The sequence below is a fragment of the Corapipo altera genome, unplaced genomic scaffold, assembly GCF_003945725.1.
Source record: "Corapipo altera isolate COAL_440 unplaced genomic scaffold, ASM394572v1 61411, whole genome shotgun sequence".
Lineage (NCBI taxonomy): Eukaryota > Metazoa > Chordata > Aves > Passeriformes > Pipridae > Corapipo > Corapipo altera.
The window spans coordinates 27,405,955-27,423,221 of record NW_020884875.1 but is presented as its reverse complement, the minus strand read 5'-3'; the positions used below and the strand labels follow the sequence as shown (position 1 = coordinate 27,423,221).

General features: G+C 37.7%; 1 protein-coding gene across 8 annotated transcripts in view; it reads right to left on the bottom strand.

The window, feature by feature from the left end:
• The window catches only part of NTRK2 (neurotrophic receptor tyrosine kinase 2), a 208,986-nt gene that overhangs the window by 117,445 nt on the left and 74,274 nt on the right, over positions 1 to 17,267 (bottom strand). For 2 of the 8 annotated variants that reach the window (XM_027634775.1, XM_027634778.1), the window contains exon 12: positions 11,187 to 11,258. The exons of 2 other annotated variants lie outside the window; for them this stretch is intronic. In XM_027634775.1, coding sequence (XP_027490576.1) covers positions 11,187 to 11,258 — 72 coding nt within the window. 4 more of the 8 variants (XM_027634779.1, XM_027634780.1, XM_027634781.1 and 1 more) reach the window with 4 other exon arrangements.

Below are 17,267 nucleotides of genomic sequence, written 5' to 3'. Positions count from 1 at the left end.
CTTTATTTGTTTACTAAAAATGTATAGAGTGTGCTATACGTTTGTCTTTAACATATACTCATATTGAGCTGTAATGCAACAAATATAGAATTTTTAAACCAAGGACTGTACTATGCATGGGTTAGAAAAACTTCAGTCAGGTATTCTGCCTTGTGCAAAGGTTTACGGTGAACAAGCCTGGTGTGCACAATTAAGTTCTCTGTCTTTAGTATGTTACACCAACTAAGTGAAGGGTACCCCTCTACACCAGAGAGATATTCTAAGTACAACACCAGGGTCCTCTGTAACTTTCCACACCTCAGCTCTGTGCACATCATCATTTCTGCCTTCTCCAAACAGGTTCCTGCCTTTAATGTCATTAAATGACTTTGTAATGGCAGAAAAACAGTGGACCTGGGGGAAATATTAGTCAATTATCTTGACATTTATTGTTTTTAAATATCAACAGGAACTTAAACATCAACAAATATGATGGCACATTGAAACACAAAAAAAAATCCCTAGCACATGTTCTGTTCTGAGATGAAGGAGAAACCTATCCCCCAAACCTTACCTGACTGTCTAAGGCTAAGAACTTTAAAAAATGCTATGTAGGGCCCTGTGCAAAATTTAACTAGCTGACTCTGTGGCACAAATACTTCCTAGAATAGCATTGTCTTACCCAGTCTGCTGTTATCTGATGCAGTTGAGTTATTATGTACATCACTGTTGACAGTCACCATTACTTGTTCTAATGACATTTGAAAAAAACATGCGTGAGAATTAACTAATCATCTGCAAACGTAAATTTCAGCAGTAGTTTTTGTTTGCTTGTTTTCAGGGGGTTTTTACCTGGTTTAGTAAGTCCTCAATGTTTGTAAAGACTGAAAGCTTATCAATATTCCACAGAAATTTAAACAATTCAGAGCCAAATCTTGATTTGCTTTAAAAAATTGGAACTTACATTATGAGTTTCAAGAGAAGTTGAATGTGACTGTTAGTAACAATGATTAATTCATTTACACTGCATTTTCTTGCTTGTTCTAATCTTGAGGCACTCTTAGTACTTCTACCCTGAAAGGAGGTAATCACACATACAGAAGTTGAATGTGCTAGCTTATGCAACCCCACATTTCTAAAAGCATGCAGTAAAATGCCTTTTCTTTGAAACAATTAATAAGGTTTAGCGTAAGATGTCAAGAAAAAACAAAGGGATCTGCTAATTCACATACAAAAATATAGTATCAGCCTCATTTCAGAACAGTAAGTAATTTTCTGAAGGAGGTTTAGAATTTACAGGTTAGATGGAAAGGGAGAAATATTGTTGGGGTTTTGGTAGTCTAGAACTGAGAGCTACTGCATGATTGATACTTTCCCTTCAAATTTCCAAGGCCATTCAGACTTCCTCTGTGGAATTTTGTTTTCTTAAATATGTGAGATTGTATACATTCTTGTCAACTAAGTCAAAGGACGCATACATGTAAAACCACGCATCTATACCACACTTTTAACATCAAAGCAAATAATTGCAAGTGAAAGCTTTTTGGCCTTTTAGGTTGTTTCTTACCTGGTCTGCTGTAATCACAATGAAATCATATTGCTGTGTTTAAAGTCATTTCTGAATTTTGAGAAGTTTCAACTGTTGAACTACTACTCAGTGAATAGTGCATGGGCAAACACAGGTAGAAAACAGATCTGCTTACAACTCCTGTAAATTTCAGATCATGATAAGCCATATGCGGGGAGGTGGAGGGGGTTGGGAAGGCAGCATAACTACTTTAAGGAAAGTGAAGCAATGTGTTCTTGCAAACCACCGGAGGTGCTTAGGGACATGGTTTAGTGGTGGACTTGGTAATGTTAGGTTAATGGTTGGACCTCATGATCTTAAGGGTATTTTTCAACCTAATTAATTCTCTTACTCTACATTCTTAGTTGCTTTTGCATGTATATTAGTAATCCTATTAGTCAATAGTGGTATCTAAAACAACCACTACGAAAGAAGCTGCAGACCTAGGACCTGAGCAGTCTACAGGAGTCAAGAAGTCCACAAGAGAGTCCTGAAGTCCTACTGAAGGCAGAAGAATTAATCACAATGACTTTTAAATGTGTTATTAAATTTTTATTAAATATTTATTATTAAATCTTTCTTTTAAAGAAAAAAAATTGGTTAACAGAAAGGAGTCCAGAAAATCAGAGAGAAAAGAAAACAGTGAAAGAAAAGAAAAAGGTGGAAAAGAAGAGGCGAGTCTATTGACTTTCTTCATTGAAACATGGAAAGCAATCAGGTGAAGTACATAGAAATGAAAAGGATACATGAATACAGCATAATTGTGGGGAGTGGGGTAGGAGGGAACAGGGGGAGAGGAGAGGGGAGGTGGTGTGTGTGAAGGGGATAAGAAGGCTGTAGAAGGACACCAATGAAACGAAACAAGGAAATAGGACTGAAATATAAAGATGCAGAATCTGAATGGAAGTGCTTTAAAATAATGGTTCCAGAAAAAGTACAAAAAGTTGCAAACCCATTAAGCAGCAGGCAATATGAACTTAACTGGTACAATAGATCTCTGACTATTTGGAGTCATCGAGCTAACAAAGGCAAAATGTTACAGGCAGTGGCTGTTTAGAAGATTTCTTATGTCCTAACTTTCAGCCTCTCATTTGGCTTCTTAAGAGTTCAAATGCTCAAATGCAGTCAGGCAAGTTGAGGCAAAGCCTGATTTTGGCTTGAGTTGCTGTCAGGACACTGGATTCTGAGTTTAATATTAGTTTTAAAACAATACTGCTGTTATATAAGTTGCCACTCAGACTTGCAGAGGAAAGTACACTAAAGAATAAAAATAAAATCTCAAAAAAAAAGTGGAAGACAGAAAAAAACTATCCTTCTTCCCTGTACAAGGAATAGCAGAACTTCATTCATCCTTTAAAGGAACATTATGAATCTGTCTCTCTCAAATGCAAATTTATCCAAGATCGTAAAGAAAATATTAAGTAGCTTAAAATTTAACCTGGTGATAACTTTATTTCCAACAGCAGCTTTTCATTCAAAGAGCTTTGAAATCAGCACTGTATTAATTATTAGTCTTTAAACAAACAGACTAAAGAATTTGGAGTACACTATTTTGAGAATATCAAATTTAAGTCTAATTGCTCTCCCCCAAAGAGAAATTATTTAGTTTGAATTATGTTATTAACAAGGACCCACTTGAGCCATCAGTGGAACTTTTTTAATACTACTTTCTGGAAGTACCACAGATGACTATCTCACGAGCTTTGCAGACCTGTATCTGGGATACTGGATGACCTGTAATGTCCTAAGAGTTTACTGGCATTGGAGCTGAATAAACTGTCATTGATGAATTGTTTCTAGCTTTTCTATTCATTAGAGAAGAAATAGTAAAAAAAAAGGTATGACAGCAAACCCCTGTGTTTATACATACTGAACTGATTCTGAAAGAGCCTTTCATAAACATGATCCTTTTTATATGTAAAGAAGCCAATTTTTTTCCTTCTTCAACGAGCACACAACAAAACACTGAGCAGTCACTGGCATCATAACATCTTATGCATCATAATATCTAATGTATTGCCATATTTGGGAACATCACTGTTCTGAGAACAGTCACACATCCATGACTCAATTTCTACCTGTTCCAAACAATCTCAAACATCCCCCTTCTCACTGGTTATGCTCTCTACAAGCCCCCACTCAAGTAATTCAGAAAGGAAAATGTTACAACATGGTCATATTCTGAACTTTTTTCTCAAAGCAAGGTGCTAAATTTTAGATGCCTAAAATCCTTTATGCTCCAACAGGATTTGAAATAATATATTTCAATGAGTTGTATATAAACTGGAGGTCTGCAATCAGACTTTCTTGGTCATTACAAACCTGATCTAAACTCTGTCAGAATAAATAAATGTTTCCTGTAATGATGACTTAAGTGAATTAAAACATAAATTTTATATACTCACATCTCACTTGCCAGTTATATCTCTACATATGAGTTGCACAAATTTGGAGATCATGTATGTAAACTCAAGCATTCAAGGGAAAGTACAAGCAGAAGAAGTGCTGAGAAATTGAAACTTTCTATAATGTGAAGTCTCATCCCACCTTCTCTCTTCACCAAGTGCATAAGGTTTATTATAAGCAGAATGTGATTTGGATCCTTGATCCAAACAGAGTATTTTGAATCAAAAAACCAGTTTAGATTTTTACTCTTTTCCACTGAAGGAAATCAAGCATACAGGACATGTATCTCTGATCTTTTTAAATGAACCATGATTTATACGAAGGAAGCTCAAATTGCTGACTGGAAGGGACGAAGGCAAAGAGAATATGTAGTTGTGTTCTCAGTTTCTGGTTTCCAGTAGGAAATACAATGAAACAATTTATTCCTAGTTTTATTTGCTTGTTGGATTTAAGCCACTGCTTCAAAGAGCAGTGCTGGCTAATGCTGTGGCAAAATGAGGACAAAATGTCACCTAATTTTTGTTGGCAAGCAAGAAGAGGCTCCTGTATAGATTTCTGGAGAATGTTTGTTGCACAAAGAAGAATGTCTTCTAGAGCAATCCAGCAGAAGATGAAGTTGCCTTAAGAAATCCATACTTCTTCTCAGAATTTTGCAGATTTTGCATGCACCAGACTCAATACTGCCTTGTGTTTCAGAGCACAGTAACATAAACATTTAATATAATTTTTTTCCTTCCTTCTAATGATCATTTTTAATCCCTGAAGTACTATATATGAAGTAACACCATATTTTTAATTCCTATAATTAAGAACTCTAATGACAAGTATAAATATTACTCTTTTACCGAAAGACAAAAGCACAGATAGAAGACAAACTAACTTATTAGCAGCCAGGGATTCACTGAAAATTCTGTATCTCAATTACACATCAGTGTCTCTCTTCAGATCAGATTTTCCCATAACTGAATTTACTTAGCAGCTGGAAAAACTAGGAGCAGAACAGACTAAATAGTCTATCCCATGAAGTTGTACATCAAGATAAAGAGTCTTGATCCTTTTACATGTTCCAGTTGCTTACAACAGGAAGGCAGCACACAATATAATCAATATAATATCATATTAAACTATTTACAGTAACCCAAAACTAAAAAGTTTTTGTTCTCCTTTCCACTTCTTAAAAGTATCCAGTATATTTTAAAGATTTCTTTTCCATGTTACGGGCCACAGCAGACCTCGATGATCAGGACGGTATCTACATTCAATATCATACTGATGGAAGCCTATTCAACCTAAGGTGACTGAAGGCCCACACTAAGACCTTAAACCATCTTGTCCGGGAGCTGCTTTATGCTGATGACGCTGCCCTTGTTGCCCACACAGAAGCAGCTCTGCAGCGTTTAACATCCTGCTTTGCAGACGCTGCTGAGCTCTTTGGGCTGGAAGTCAGCTTAAAGAAGACAGAAGTTCTCCATCAACCTGCACCTCAGGAAGTCCCCCATCATCCCCACATCACCATTGGCCAATCAGAGCTCAAATCAGTCCAGCAGTTTAATTACCTTGGTAGCCTCATCAATGGTACGGATTGACGGAGAGATAGACAACAGGTTAGCAAAGGCATATAGTGCTTTTGGAAAACTCCACAAAAGAGTATGGCGTAATAAACACTTGAAGAAAAGCACAAAGATCAGTGTTTACAGAGCCATAGTGCTGTCTACTCTCTTATACGGTTCCGAATCATGGGATGTCTACCACCACCACCTGCGTCTCCTAGAATGCTTCCATCAACGCTGCCTCCGTACAATCCTAAACATCCACTGGTCAGATTATGTGACCAATACATCTGGTCTAGAACAAGCAGCAGTCACAAGTATTGAGGCCATGTTACCGAGAACACAGCTGTGCTGGGCAGGACACCTCTCAAGGATGAAGGACCACCACCTCCCTAAGATCTTGCTTTATGGTGAACTTGCCACCGGTTGCCACAAGAGAGGAGCCCCAAAGAGAAGATACAAGGACTCCCAGAAACAACATCTCAGCCTTGGGCATATTGATCATCATAACTGGTCTACTCTGGCCTCCAATCGTGAGGCCTGGAGACACACCATCTATAACGCAGCTGCCTCCTTCGAGAACACACGCAGGATCACTCTTGAGGAGAAAAGGCAACGCAGAAAGAATCGTGTCTTGCAGAATACACCATCTAAGGAGTCTTTCTGCTGTGCCTTTTGCAATCGGATATGTCTGTCACGTATTGGCCTCATAAGCCACCAGCGTGCCTGTAACAAATGTGGATAGAGCCTTCCCAAATTTTCGTTCGCGAAGCCTAGCCACGAATGAATCTTTTCCTCTAATGTTTAAATTTACGTTCCACAGTTTGTCATTTTATGGATGCCGCAACCTGTATGAGATTTTCAAATAGGCTTAATAAAATTGGAATCATCTACATCAGTGTTGCAGGCAGTATTCAATCTATTTAATGGTTTGTTTCATTGATCTACAAGTTCATAAAATGAGAATGGGGGTCAAAGAGAATTATATATACGTTAGTACAGAACCCTATAAAGCTGTTTTCACTGTGAAATAAGTTAGAACTAAGAGATGCTAAAACTCAACCTTTTTACTCAGCATTTTAGAGGTAAAAAATATTTTGGGTAACAGTCCTGTACATTGCTACCAAGGATCATTTAATATCTTAATCTGTTTTTCCTTAGTTTGATTTGGAGTTTTGATTTTATTTCCCAGTATGACACACTGGAAGACATGCTCATTTTCCAAGCAGGCAGCAGAAAACAAAACATTTTTGTTTGCAGTCTTAAGGACAAGATATTTCATCTTTCTCAATGAGAGCCATTATCCTCCTATCTTCAAACACACTACCCAAAAGAAGTTTCCTTTTACAGTGATGAGGCTGTTGATGCAGTTGTTTTGCTTCCTATTGATTACTGAGAGCCAAGGACATTAAGAGCTGAAGCTCAAACTAGCAGTGCACAGAGACAGTCAGTACATATGTTTTGGACAGCTTCTAATTCAGGCACAGGTTAAAGTAAAAAAGCGAGAGTGTGAATAAGGAACTGTTCAGAAATTTTAACAGAACCCTATATTAACAGCATTTCCCCACAGAACCACAGCAAATGCGCACTAATAGAAACCGAGTTAATAGGAAAGAGCGTAGCAATTACTATCTGCATACACATTTTAAAACACGGACGGCTGCGGGTTACTTTACACTTTATTTGCATGAAACACTGTACGCCCAAGAGATCAATCAATAGATCAACGGATGCTTTCTCAAAGCTTTCTGCAAGTACTTGAAAAGTCAAAGCTGTTAGGAAAGAAGGCTCTTTAGCTTATGACATTCCTAGGATTTGTGTTTAATACACTAATTGGTATGCATGTAAAATACAGAAACCCTACTAAACAGATACAGTTTTGACAAGTGTCAGTTTACAGCCACAATAAAGAAAATCAGAGCACATGAAAGGACAGCATAATTACATCTTGCCCCTTTGAAAAAGAGAACCACTATCAACTTTGAAACTGTTCTGTCTCTACCCAAATATTGAAGACAACTCTAACATCATGTTAGCTTGCATAATTCCAAGGATCAATAAATATTCTATATTTTCAAGACATGACCTCTTGACAAGACCTGGTAAGCCAGTTTTTATATACAAATTACGGAAATAATGTTGCTCATTACAGTTCAATATGAGTTACAGAACTCATAACATATATTCAGGCATATTCAATTATAATGGGATTATTTTGCTTACTGCTGCCTTACAATAATATTAACACCTTTGATCAGCTACAGTCCTCACTGTTGTTACTGAGCAATTCCCCAGTCTCCTTCCTATGGCATTTTATCTTGAGTCTGTGAAATCTGAATACTTCTCACAGGATGTATCTCATAATCACTCAGTGCCTCTAGTAAAACAACTGTGGCATTTTTTTTACTTTATTAATCTCAACTGCCTTCCTTTAAAGTCACTACTAATCAAGCACTTCCATGTGGCAATTAAAAATCTTCCTTAAAAAAAGTGATCTATACATGGTCAATGAAGAAGATACTGGAATGATAGCAAGCAACCAAGAGCCAAATTCCAGCTAGTCCCATTAATGTCATGCTCCATGAAGACTACTGCATTTCTATACATCTCTTCTTCCTCCCTCCTCTGCAGATTTTAAGGTCCAGGAGCAGAGATCACTGCCACATTTAGATATCTTGGCTCAAGTATTTCCCATGGGGAGTCAAGCCGAGCCAGCACAGGTATATGAAGGGCAGGTTCTGCTTGACAAACCTGGTCTGCTGCTATGATGAGGTGATGCACTTTGTGGATGAGGGAAGGGCTGTGAGTATTGTCTGCCTGGGCTTTAGTAAAGCCTTTAACACCATCTCCCACAGCATTCTCCTCGATAAACTGGCTGCTTACGGCTTGGATGAGTGCTGTTCATGGGGTTAAAAACTGAAGGGATGGCTGGGCCCAGAGGGTGGTGGTAAATGGTTATATCCAGCTGGCAGCCAGTCACCAGCGGTGTTTCCCAGGGAAAAACCGAAAATACCATAAAAATGCTCCTAGTCATCTCTTACCATAAATCCAATGCTACGGAACAGGGAAGAGACAACCTTACAGTTGCCTTCCACTGAACTTTTAACTACACTAGTCCTCCCTCCACAGCAACAAATGGGTTTGAGTTAGGTGAAGGATGAGGCACAGGATGTTTCCTCATGAATGTCATGGTCTGAATTTACATTACCGAAAAGTCACCTCAAAGTTTTGCACATATCTTGTAGGCAACTTGAAGAATATACAGTTGGGTCCTGCATCTATTTCATAGAATCATAGAATTAGCCAGGTTGGAAAAGACCTCCGAGATCATCAAGTCCAACCCTTGATCCAACACCACCGCAGTTACTAGACCATGGCACTAAGAGCAACATCCAGTCTCATCTTAAAAATCTAGGGACGGAGAACCCACCACTTCCCTGGGCAGCCCATTCCAATGCCTGATTACCCTCTCCATAAAAAATTTCTTCTTAATATCCAACCTAAACCTCACCTGGCACAGTTTAAGACTATGCTCTCTTGTTCTACTGCTGGTTGCAAATATCCTTTCCCTCTTGTGTAAGTGAAACAAACTCCTGTCCTGTTACCCAATCAAAGAAAACCACCATCAAACATGTTACTGTCATATAACTTTGTAGGGACAGAACCAGGAAAGGAAGAGTGTTATTGCTCAGTTATCTCTGTAGCATTGCCAGGGTGAGCCTTCTGAATTTCCCTCCTTGTACCTGTATTAAGGTTAATAAAAGCTTGAAATTAATTTGAAATAAGTGATATTTCTTCTGAAAGAAGAAAGATTTATGCTTTCATAGGTGACAATTTGCCTTGAAGAATTTTTTAAGAAAAGCAGAGTCCTCAGTCTTTATAGTTAAATACTCTTGCCTTTCCAATCAATAAATAGACAATCCCGCACACCTGACTCTTCTTTGGTCAGGCATACAGAATGCTGACTTTTGGGCTCCAGAAACCAAACAGGTCCCAGCCTGCAACAATTACAGGTCAGGAGTTCATGGAACTTGGCAATGCTTTGGCCATGATTTTGCCAGCACTGGCCAACGTGATGCTCTACACTTCAGCTACTGCCTCTGCAGAAAGAACCAGCAATAGGGCTTACCCCCACCTTCCTTTCATGAGATTGCGTTCCCATCTCATCCCCACCTCCCCAACCTCCTCTCAGAAACTAAACTCAAGACTTATATGGAGCAAGGCTGCTGCAAACTAGAGCTTGATTGATTCTACCATACTAGAGTAATCATGTGAATTCAGACGTGGAACAGACACACAAAAAGATCAGAACAGTAGATAACAAGCCAAAACCTCCTTGGTGTGAATGGGATGTGCAAGTCTACTTGCTCCCAGACCTGTGTGCTAACATAAAGACTTCAAAGACAGAGGCTCAAGAATACATTTCTGTCAGTAAATAAAAAGACATCAGAGCCCAGGCATAAGCAACGGTGTATCTTTTTTCATCCACAATTATTTATTCCACATTAAAGTAAGTTGCCATTTTGGCCTAAGACAAATGGCAGTTTCCTAAACAATGTTCCAGTATGTCTCAAAGGAGAATGTGTATCAGGAATTATTTTCAAGTATGTATGAGGCCATCTTATCTGAAGAATGAGGGAGAAGAGAGATTTAAACCTATGGTCATGATCTGTGCCTTTCCCTAAGGGTCAGAGAATGTGCCCTAGCCCCAGCTGCTTTGATGGCATACTAGCAACCTCAAACACTGCTGTGCTTTGCCCCAGAACTGAGTGAAATTATATAGTACATGCAAATCACACACTGCCTACTCTCCAGGGGGACCACTTAAAAGATAATACAGAACCGAGTTATTTCTGATTACCTGAAGTTAATTGGAAAAGGTGAGTCAGTTAGGTGAAATGCATGCTATTATTGCAACTGGTTTCATAATTTTCAAAATAATTGTACCAATATTTATTAGTGTAGGGGCCAAAAGCCTGGCTTTTGGCCAATTATAATTATTTAGGCTTGTTACCATGAATTAGTATTGATGGAACACAAAGCGGTTTTTGACATTCCGTCTGAAAAACAGTATTAAAGGCACTTGAGACCTTTTGTGATTTTACTCTTGCCTGGACTGGAAAATAAGATGTTGATTGAAAACATGTTAACAAACTTAAAGAAAAAACCCACCCAAAATGAACACACATCTAAGATCAGTAGTCTAAACACAAGATTTGGGACTTCTCCCTGAACACACAGCTGGGTTTGCTACACCAAATGGATTCATATCAATTGATTCACAATATACTTGCAATGAGCAAAATGAGACAGCAAGTTACATTCTCACATGACTATTTGGGCCATCCCAATTTTTCAAATATTTCCTAAAATCCCTTTTAAACCCTGCTCGAAGCCCTGACATTTAGACAAAAAGAATTTCCCAGATTCATAAAGGAACCTAACATGCATCATTAATTATTCACAATTTTGACTGCATATATACTTTTTTAAAATAAATGTATGTATTCATGTATACAGACATAGACATAACAGGATACATACATCCTGGAAAAATAACTGGAAACAAATATAGTTATTTTATAATTACATCTGTTCTAAGAATAAATAATTCTATAAATTCATCAGGTATATTTAATAACAACACTCTTTACAGGTTAGTCTGAATAGCTTTATTATCTCACCTTCATTGTCGCAGTCTTGCAATGAAAGCCATATTTGATCTACCAGACCAACTCCTTTTACTTCACCATGAACTGGAATGGAATGCACTACCATTAATGCAGTTGTCAAGGGTTTGGTTTGCAATTGCCAATTCTACTCTTTTTTTTATATTTATATTTCTTCATCAATTGCCTTATTTCATCCTACTCTGCAGAAGGGAAAACATTCATTGTGATACTTTCAGATTGTTGTCAGTTCACATTTTTCACCTTTAGGCATCTATAACATGAGGAAGGCTATAATTATTGATATTTTTTGGACTGGAGTCTATCAGACACAACTTGTACACGTATTTTAGAGCTATAAAAATATATGTCACCTAATGCTTTATGATAAGCAGTGAAGAGATATTCTTCAGTCACTGGCCAAATTCTTCTTGGTATATATTCTTGGCCTGCAAAGACAAACTTAATGTATGTGCAGAAGTCTTCTGCACAGAAGTCAAGAGTCATACTCTTAGTCATCCTGCATGCAGGAGTTTTTTGTTTGGCGCTTATGGGTTATGTCTGGGACTTTCGCTTTTGTTGGGGATCATATAGAGGCAAAAACCTGACTCATTAATAGCCAAGTCAGGAATTCACTGGGTTAATGAATTCTCAGAAGACATAACATCAAAACAGCTTGTTCAGCACCTGGCCCAATTCCTCGCTCCCATTAACCTTTAACCAACTTGCACTTCTGTAAGTTCTCTGTTGTGTCAGAGACCCTGGTGTTCCCTTACTGCTTCCTGTAAGGCAATGCAGCTAAACAACAGGTTTCTACACCTCCTCCTGTTCTACTCCAAGGTACCTCAGCATGAGGCATCACAATAAACATTAAAAGAAAATTTAGAAATTCAGTGCTAAGTATTCTTTGCAACATGAAAAAAATGAACTTCACATGCAAAGGCAGCAGATCTATGGCCAGCAGACCTGGTTACATGTTATGAATTCAATTACAGGGAAAAACATCTTAAAAAAAAAATATATATAAAAGTGAACACCAGCCAAAATGTCAAGGCTCAATTTAAATCATCTACTTAAATTATACTGCTTGAAAATTTGTGTAACTGCACATTTTATATATATGTGCACACAAACTCTCTCCAACATATTTCACATGAGTCACTGAAGAGCTTTTTCCTCAGAAATTATATTAACGTTAAAAAACAGCAACAGAAATAGATTTTCTATTACTAGCATTTTATGTACAGCATAAAATCAATAGAATATATAAAAAACTGATTTGGGCAATATTAAATATTTGTCAGGAGAATGGGCTACATGAACCGTGGACCTCCTCTGACTGATTAGGGATTATGACCAAGAGCAAAATTAGACCCGTCATGTTCAACAAGCATGATTAACTATGTTCATAATATTCTACAATAAAGCTGACCTCCAGAAGCTTGCTCCTGAAATTATTATGATAACTCTGAAGTCTGTCATGACTTTAGACCTTTATCCTGTCCAGATTTTCCTAAAAAGTAGGAGAAGGAAGAGATGATTGCCTGAATTTTATTTGTTATTTTTCAGCTAACATAAAAATCATACTGGATCAACCTTTTTAGCTCCTACAAATACATCCAGCTTATTCTACTCAAGTTAACAGATCTTAAATATCACTTTTAAGCCACAGAATTTAACTTTCTAAAAGCAGACATTGTAAAGTAGTATAATGTCTTCATGAAAGCTGAAGTATTGAAAGAGGCATAGGCAGCCTTGCTTGCTTCTTGACGAAACATCAAACCTGTATTTTGGCAGCTTATTCAGAAAGCAAATGCTTGGATGAGAGAACAGTCTAACATGATTCTAAACAAAAGATATTAAAATATTTTTCAGTATTTTTGACCATTTACATTATTTTCAAACCAGGAAAGATAAATTTTTCCACTCCCATTAAAGGAATGTTGTTTCCTTTTCTGCAATTTAAATACTGGATCTGGTACTGCCCTTAGGGTTTACAATACAACTTCAGAAAGTAAGGTGAGTTAATGAGTACGTAACAAGTTTACTTAATCTACACTGAACTTAATTCTAAATAAACGGAAAAAATGTGTCACAAATGTACCAAAAAAGTGGATAAAATAAATAGTATTTTTTAAAATATATATTTCATTTCCAGTTCTGGAAAACAAACTGGCAGAACACATTAAGAAGTACCATCGCTCATGCAGTGGAAAAAACCTTTCCCTTGCAAAGTCAGAAACTTAATTTTCCACAACTCAACTCTATTTTACAGATCTTGCAAAATCAAATAACTGACATATAATATAACACTGCTTCACAGCTTTCCTGTCCCTAATACAACCACAGGATTACTGGAGATATGACAGAGGGAGAGCCCCTTTCATGCCTGACACGAAGCCATTTATGAGCACAGCACCCTGTACTTGAATCAAGGCAGAGCCCTCTACTATAATGATATGACTTTCTGTCCAAGTACATTTATGCTAAGAGTTATTGATGATAACCTCGGTTAAAATAGTAATTAAATTCTCAAAAACACTCCTATGATGGGCAAGGGTTGTGAGAAGGACAAAGACCAAACAGCAGTTGTGACCTTGAAAGAAAAGTATTGATCCGATTTTGCCTTGTGAAAGGAAGGATGGGAAACTCAAACCAATCATCCTGAATCATTAATGAGCTCCCACAGCATGCTCTTAATTCCAGTTTTTTACATATTCAAGTGGGTTTTTCTTCAGGCTTCCTCAAAACCAGCACATTTACAATCCATACATGAAAATAAACTACATATTCATTCAAGACAATGTGAAGTATTTCTAGGCAACAAAACAGAAGAAGAATATTCCAAATCAGAAGATCATTATTAAATATCTCATTCCTATTTACAAACATTCACTATGATTACATGGTTGTGTTCAGCCCCATGGCTCTTACATAAACTTTACACAACATCAAGAAAAAGACAGTGGAACATAACTCGATAAAAAAAGTTTACCATCTTTAACTACTATAGCCACCTAACATCAGAAAGGACCTGTAATGATGAACAAAAAAATAAGCTGCATATAATCCTATGCATAAACCTGTAATTTCCAGGCCAAGGGGAAAAATCTCCTCTTCCATGCATGCTACTATCTGTGGAGTCTATCACAATGCTGATTCTGCAGATTGGTAGTTCCTATTTCCATCAGTGGTGTTTGTGGTGCTGAAAAAGCAATAGTACAGGCTGGGGCAAAAAGGTTTGCTCTCACTGATGGCTGAACCCTATAGCACCCAACACAACAACAGAACTAGCTGTCCTTCTAATTTTATACAGCTTATCCACAGTTTTAATCATCTGTTTCTGCATGCACAATGATTTGCACATGGTGGGTGGGAGAGGCCTCATTTCTTTTGCATTCATTATTTTAACTGTGTATATTGTACACACTGAAATTCACTGTATTCATTGAAATAATCAGAGAAAGTCTGACTACTGCTTGCATTTGTTACTGTATTCTTTGATGTGTTCACATCCAATCTTGTGACCACATGTGAATAGCACAGGACAGATTAAGTAAACCTCTGTCAACAGAAGTGTCCTGGCTAGAGGCCAGGCTAAATGCCACTGTACAGAGCTTTGCAGAATAAACTTTCTCATCTTCCTATCTCTTTGATTCTATAGTGGCTGTGGCACAAGAAGCACATTTTTGGCTCTGCCTGTCTGATTTTGGGTGCCATTAGTCTGGCCTTGGTGCATCCCAAGTGGAAGTTTAAATATTTCTTTTTGGTTGGTTGGTTGGTTGGTTTTCTTAAAAAGATGCACTGGAATTCATGAATATGCAGGTTCCGTGAGGGACACCATAAAAAACAGGTGACAGCAGAACACTGTTAAGAACTAAGCATCAAGACATCACTCACAAGAGAAGCACAGATTTCTTCCTCTGGTCCCATGATATTATTTTGAAACATACATACCTTCTAGTATCAAATTCCACACTAGCAAACCAGCCTAACAACCATACAGTTCCAATGACTGTAAGAGCTTAATTTCATGTTGGCAGCAATTAGAGGCAAGAGAAAAGCCAGCTTCCCAAGCTTTCACTCTGCTGTTCCTGAGCTCAGGGCAGCTCCTAGCCCTAGTTATGGTGACTAGACTAAGTCTGGCAACATTTGCAAAATACTTGTAAAGGTTGCATTCCCAATACTGGCCTCATCCAGAACAAACTCTTACATTGTTTTTCTGGGATACATCATCTGGCCTATCTCTCACTTAGAGATCATCAGAGCTGATACTCTCCACAGCTCTCAATCCTCTCCCCTCAGGACTTTTTCTCTTGCTTTCATTCCTTTCTTCAATCACTTTCTCACTGATTTTTTTGCTTCTCTCTAGGATATCAGAGACCATGCTTTCAAAGTCAGGTTGGGACCTTCCCCAGATAGACAAGAAATCATACTACCCCTGTTTCTGTCATTCCTGCAACTGACAGATTTTAGTCCCACCTTCCTCATCACAACTAACCATGCATCTTCAATTCCAGCAACTCCTATACAACTTCAGGTTCTCATGTTAATACCTTCCCACTCTTCTCTTCCTACTCAGAATACAAACAATCATTCCAGTACAAAATTGGGAAAAGGTGTCATTTTTTAGCCTTTTTTGGCTTGCTTTTTCTTAATTTCACAACAACCGTTTCCTTTTTCCCCATCACAATTTAAGAAATTCCCCACATGCTTACCTTTTCTGGTCTTCTCACTTGGAGCTGAAGTTGTCCTCTTATCATTTTCCTTACCTCTTTTTGCACTTCTCTGTCACTCTCTCCATCATTTCTCAGTTAACCCAACTTCTCTAACAACCAGCTTGTCTTTTTTCTTTTTTTTTTTTTTTTTTTTTAAGTAATCTCATCTGTCTCTCAGACTATTACTATATTTCTCACTGTGCTCACTGAATGAGTTGCAGGAGGTTCACCTGCTCTTATTCTTGGACTACTAGTCTTCTGACTACAGTATCCCTGTAGGTACCCAAAATCTTGCTCAGTGTAGTCCCAACCCACAGCAGTTATTTTCTATTAGTTTTATATAACCTATCATTCACTACCTGTGCTTAGCTTTGCATGACTCATGGTTCAGAGCTATTTGTACAATCCAAACTGCCACACACTACATTTCCTTACAAAACAATCCTTGAATTCCTTACAATCAGTTTCAAAACAAAGGAGAAAATGTAATTTTCTTCACAAAGTAGCAGTCAAGGTGATGCTAACACACAGAATCTCCAACCAAGTGTTGTACTGTTGAAGACAGATGAAACTCTACACAAAGAACTAGAATGCATTGTATTACAGAAAAGGAAAACTGGATCTGTTGACTCTGGCTGCAGGAATCATGCAAAATCACGCAAAATTTGCTTTTCATGTTTTTCCATCCTAGATCTATCATCTTTTAGACCTATTTTGCATTGTTAGCAAACCCTTTTAGTGAAATTAAACAAGAGAAATGTGCCAGAACTACAATCACATTTCAAAAGCAATGAAGCCATACAGTATTTAAAAAATTGATGAATTTGGTTAAGTGACTAAACTATGACTATATTGGACAAATAAAACCATTCAAACACCATAAAAGTTACGCTAAAGAAAGCAGAAAACTATTTTGAGTCACGTTTCAAAGATTACAGCTGAGAGGCTATACACGAAACCAAGAATGTGCAAGCATATGTGACCACAAACATGAATGTACATGAACCCTTCGGTCTGTGTAAAAAGGATTAACCACTTCAGTCTACAACCTGTTTTTGTGTCTACCACTAGACACACACAGTTTTCTCACTGGCACCAGCAAAATACTTTTTGCTGTACCTTTTGTGCTTTACACACACATCAGCCAATGAAGTCAACTGCATCTGAAGTGCAGGTAAGAGCACCCTCTGATATTTCTTAAACTCCCTCCTCCATAACACAGAAGAAGCTAAGACATAGAAGAACTGGTCCTGGTTCATATCTTGTCCAGAGTAGATTCAGAAGAGACCTTATTAGCTGGGTTTCTTTTCTGTTACCTTTTTTTTTAAGTCCTGCCATGTTGTCTGGAAGCAGTAATATAGCAAAACACTGATATTTC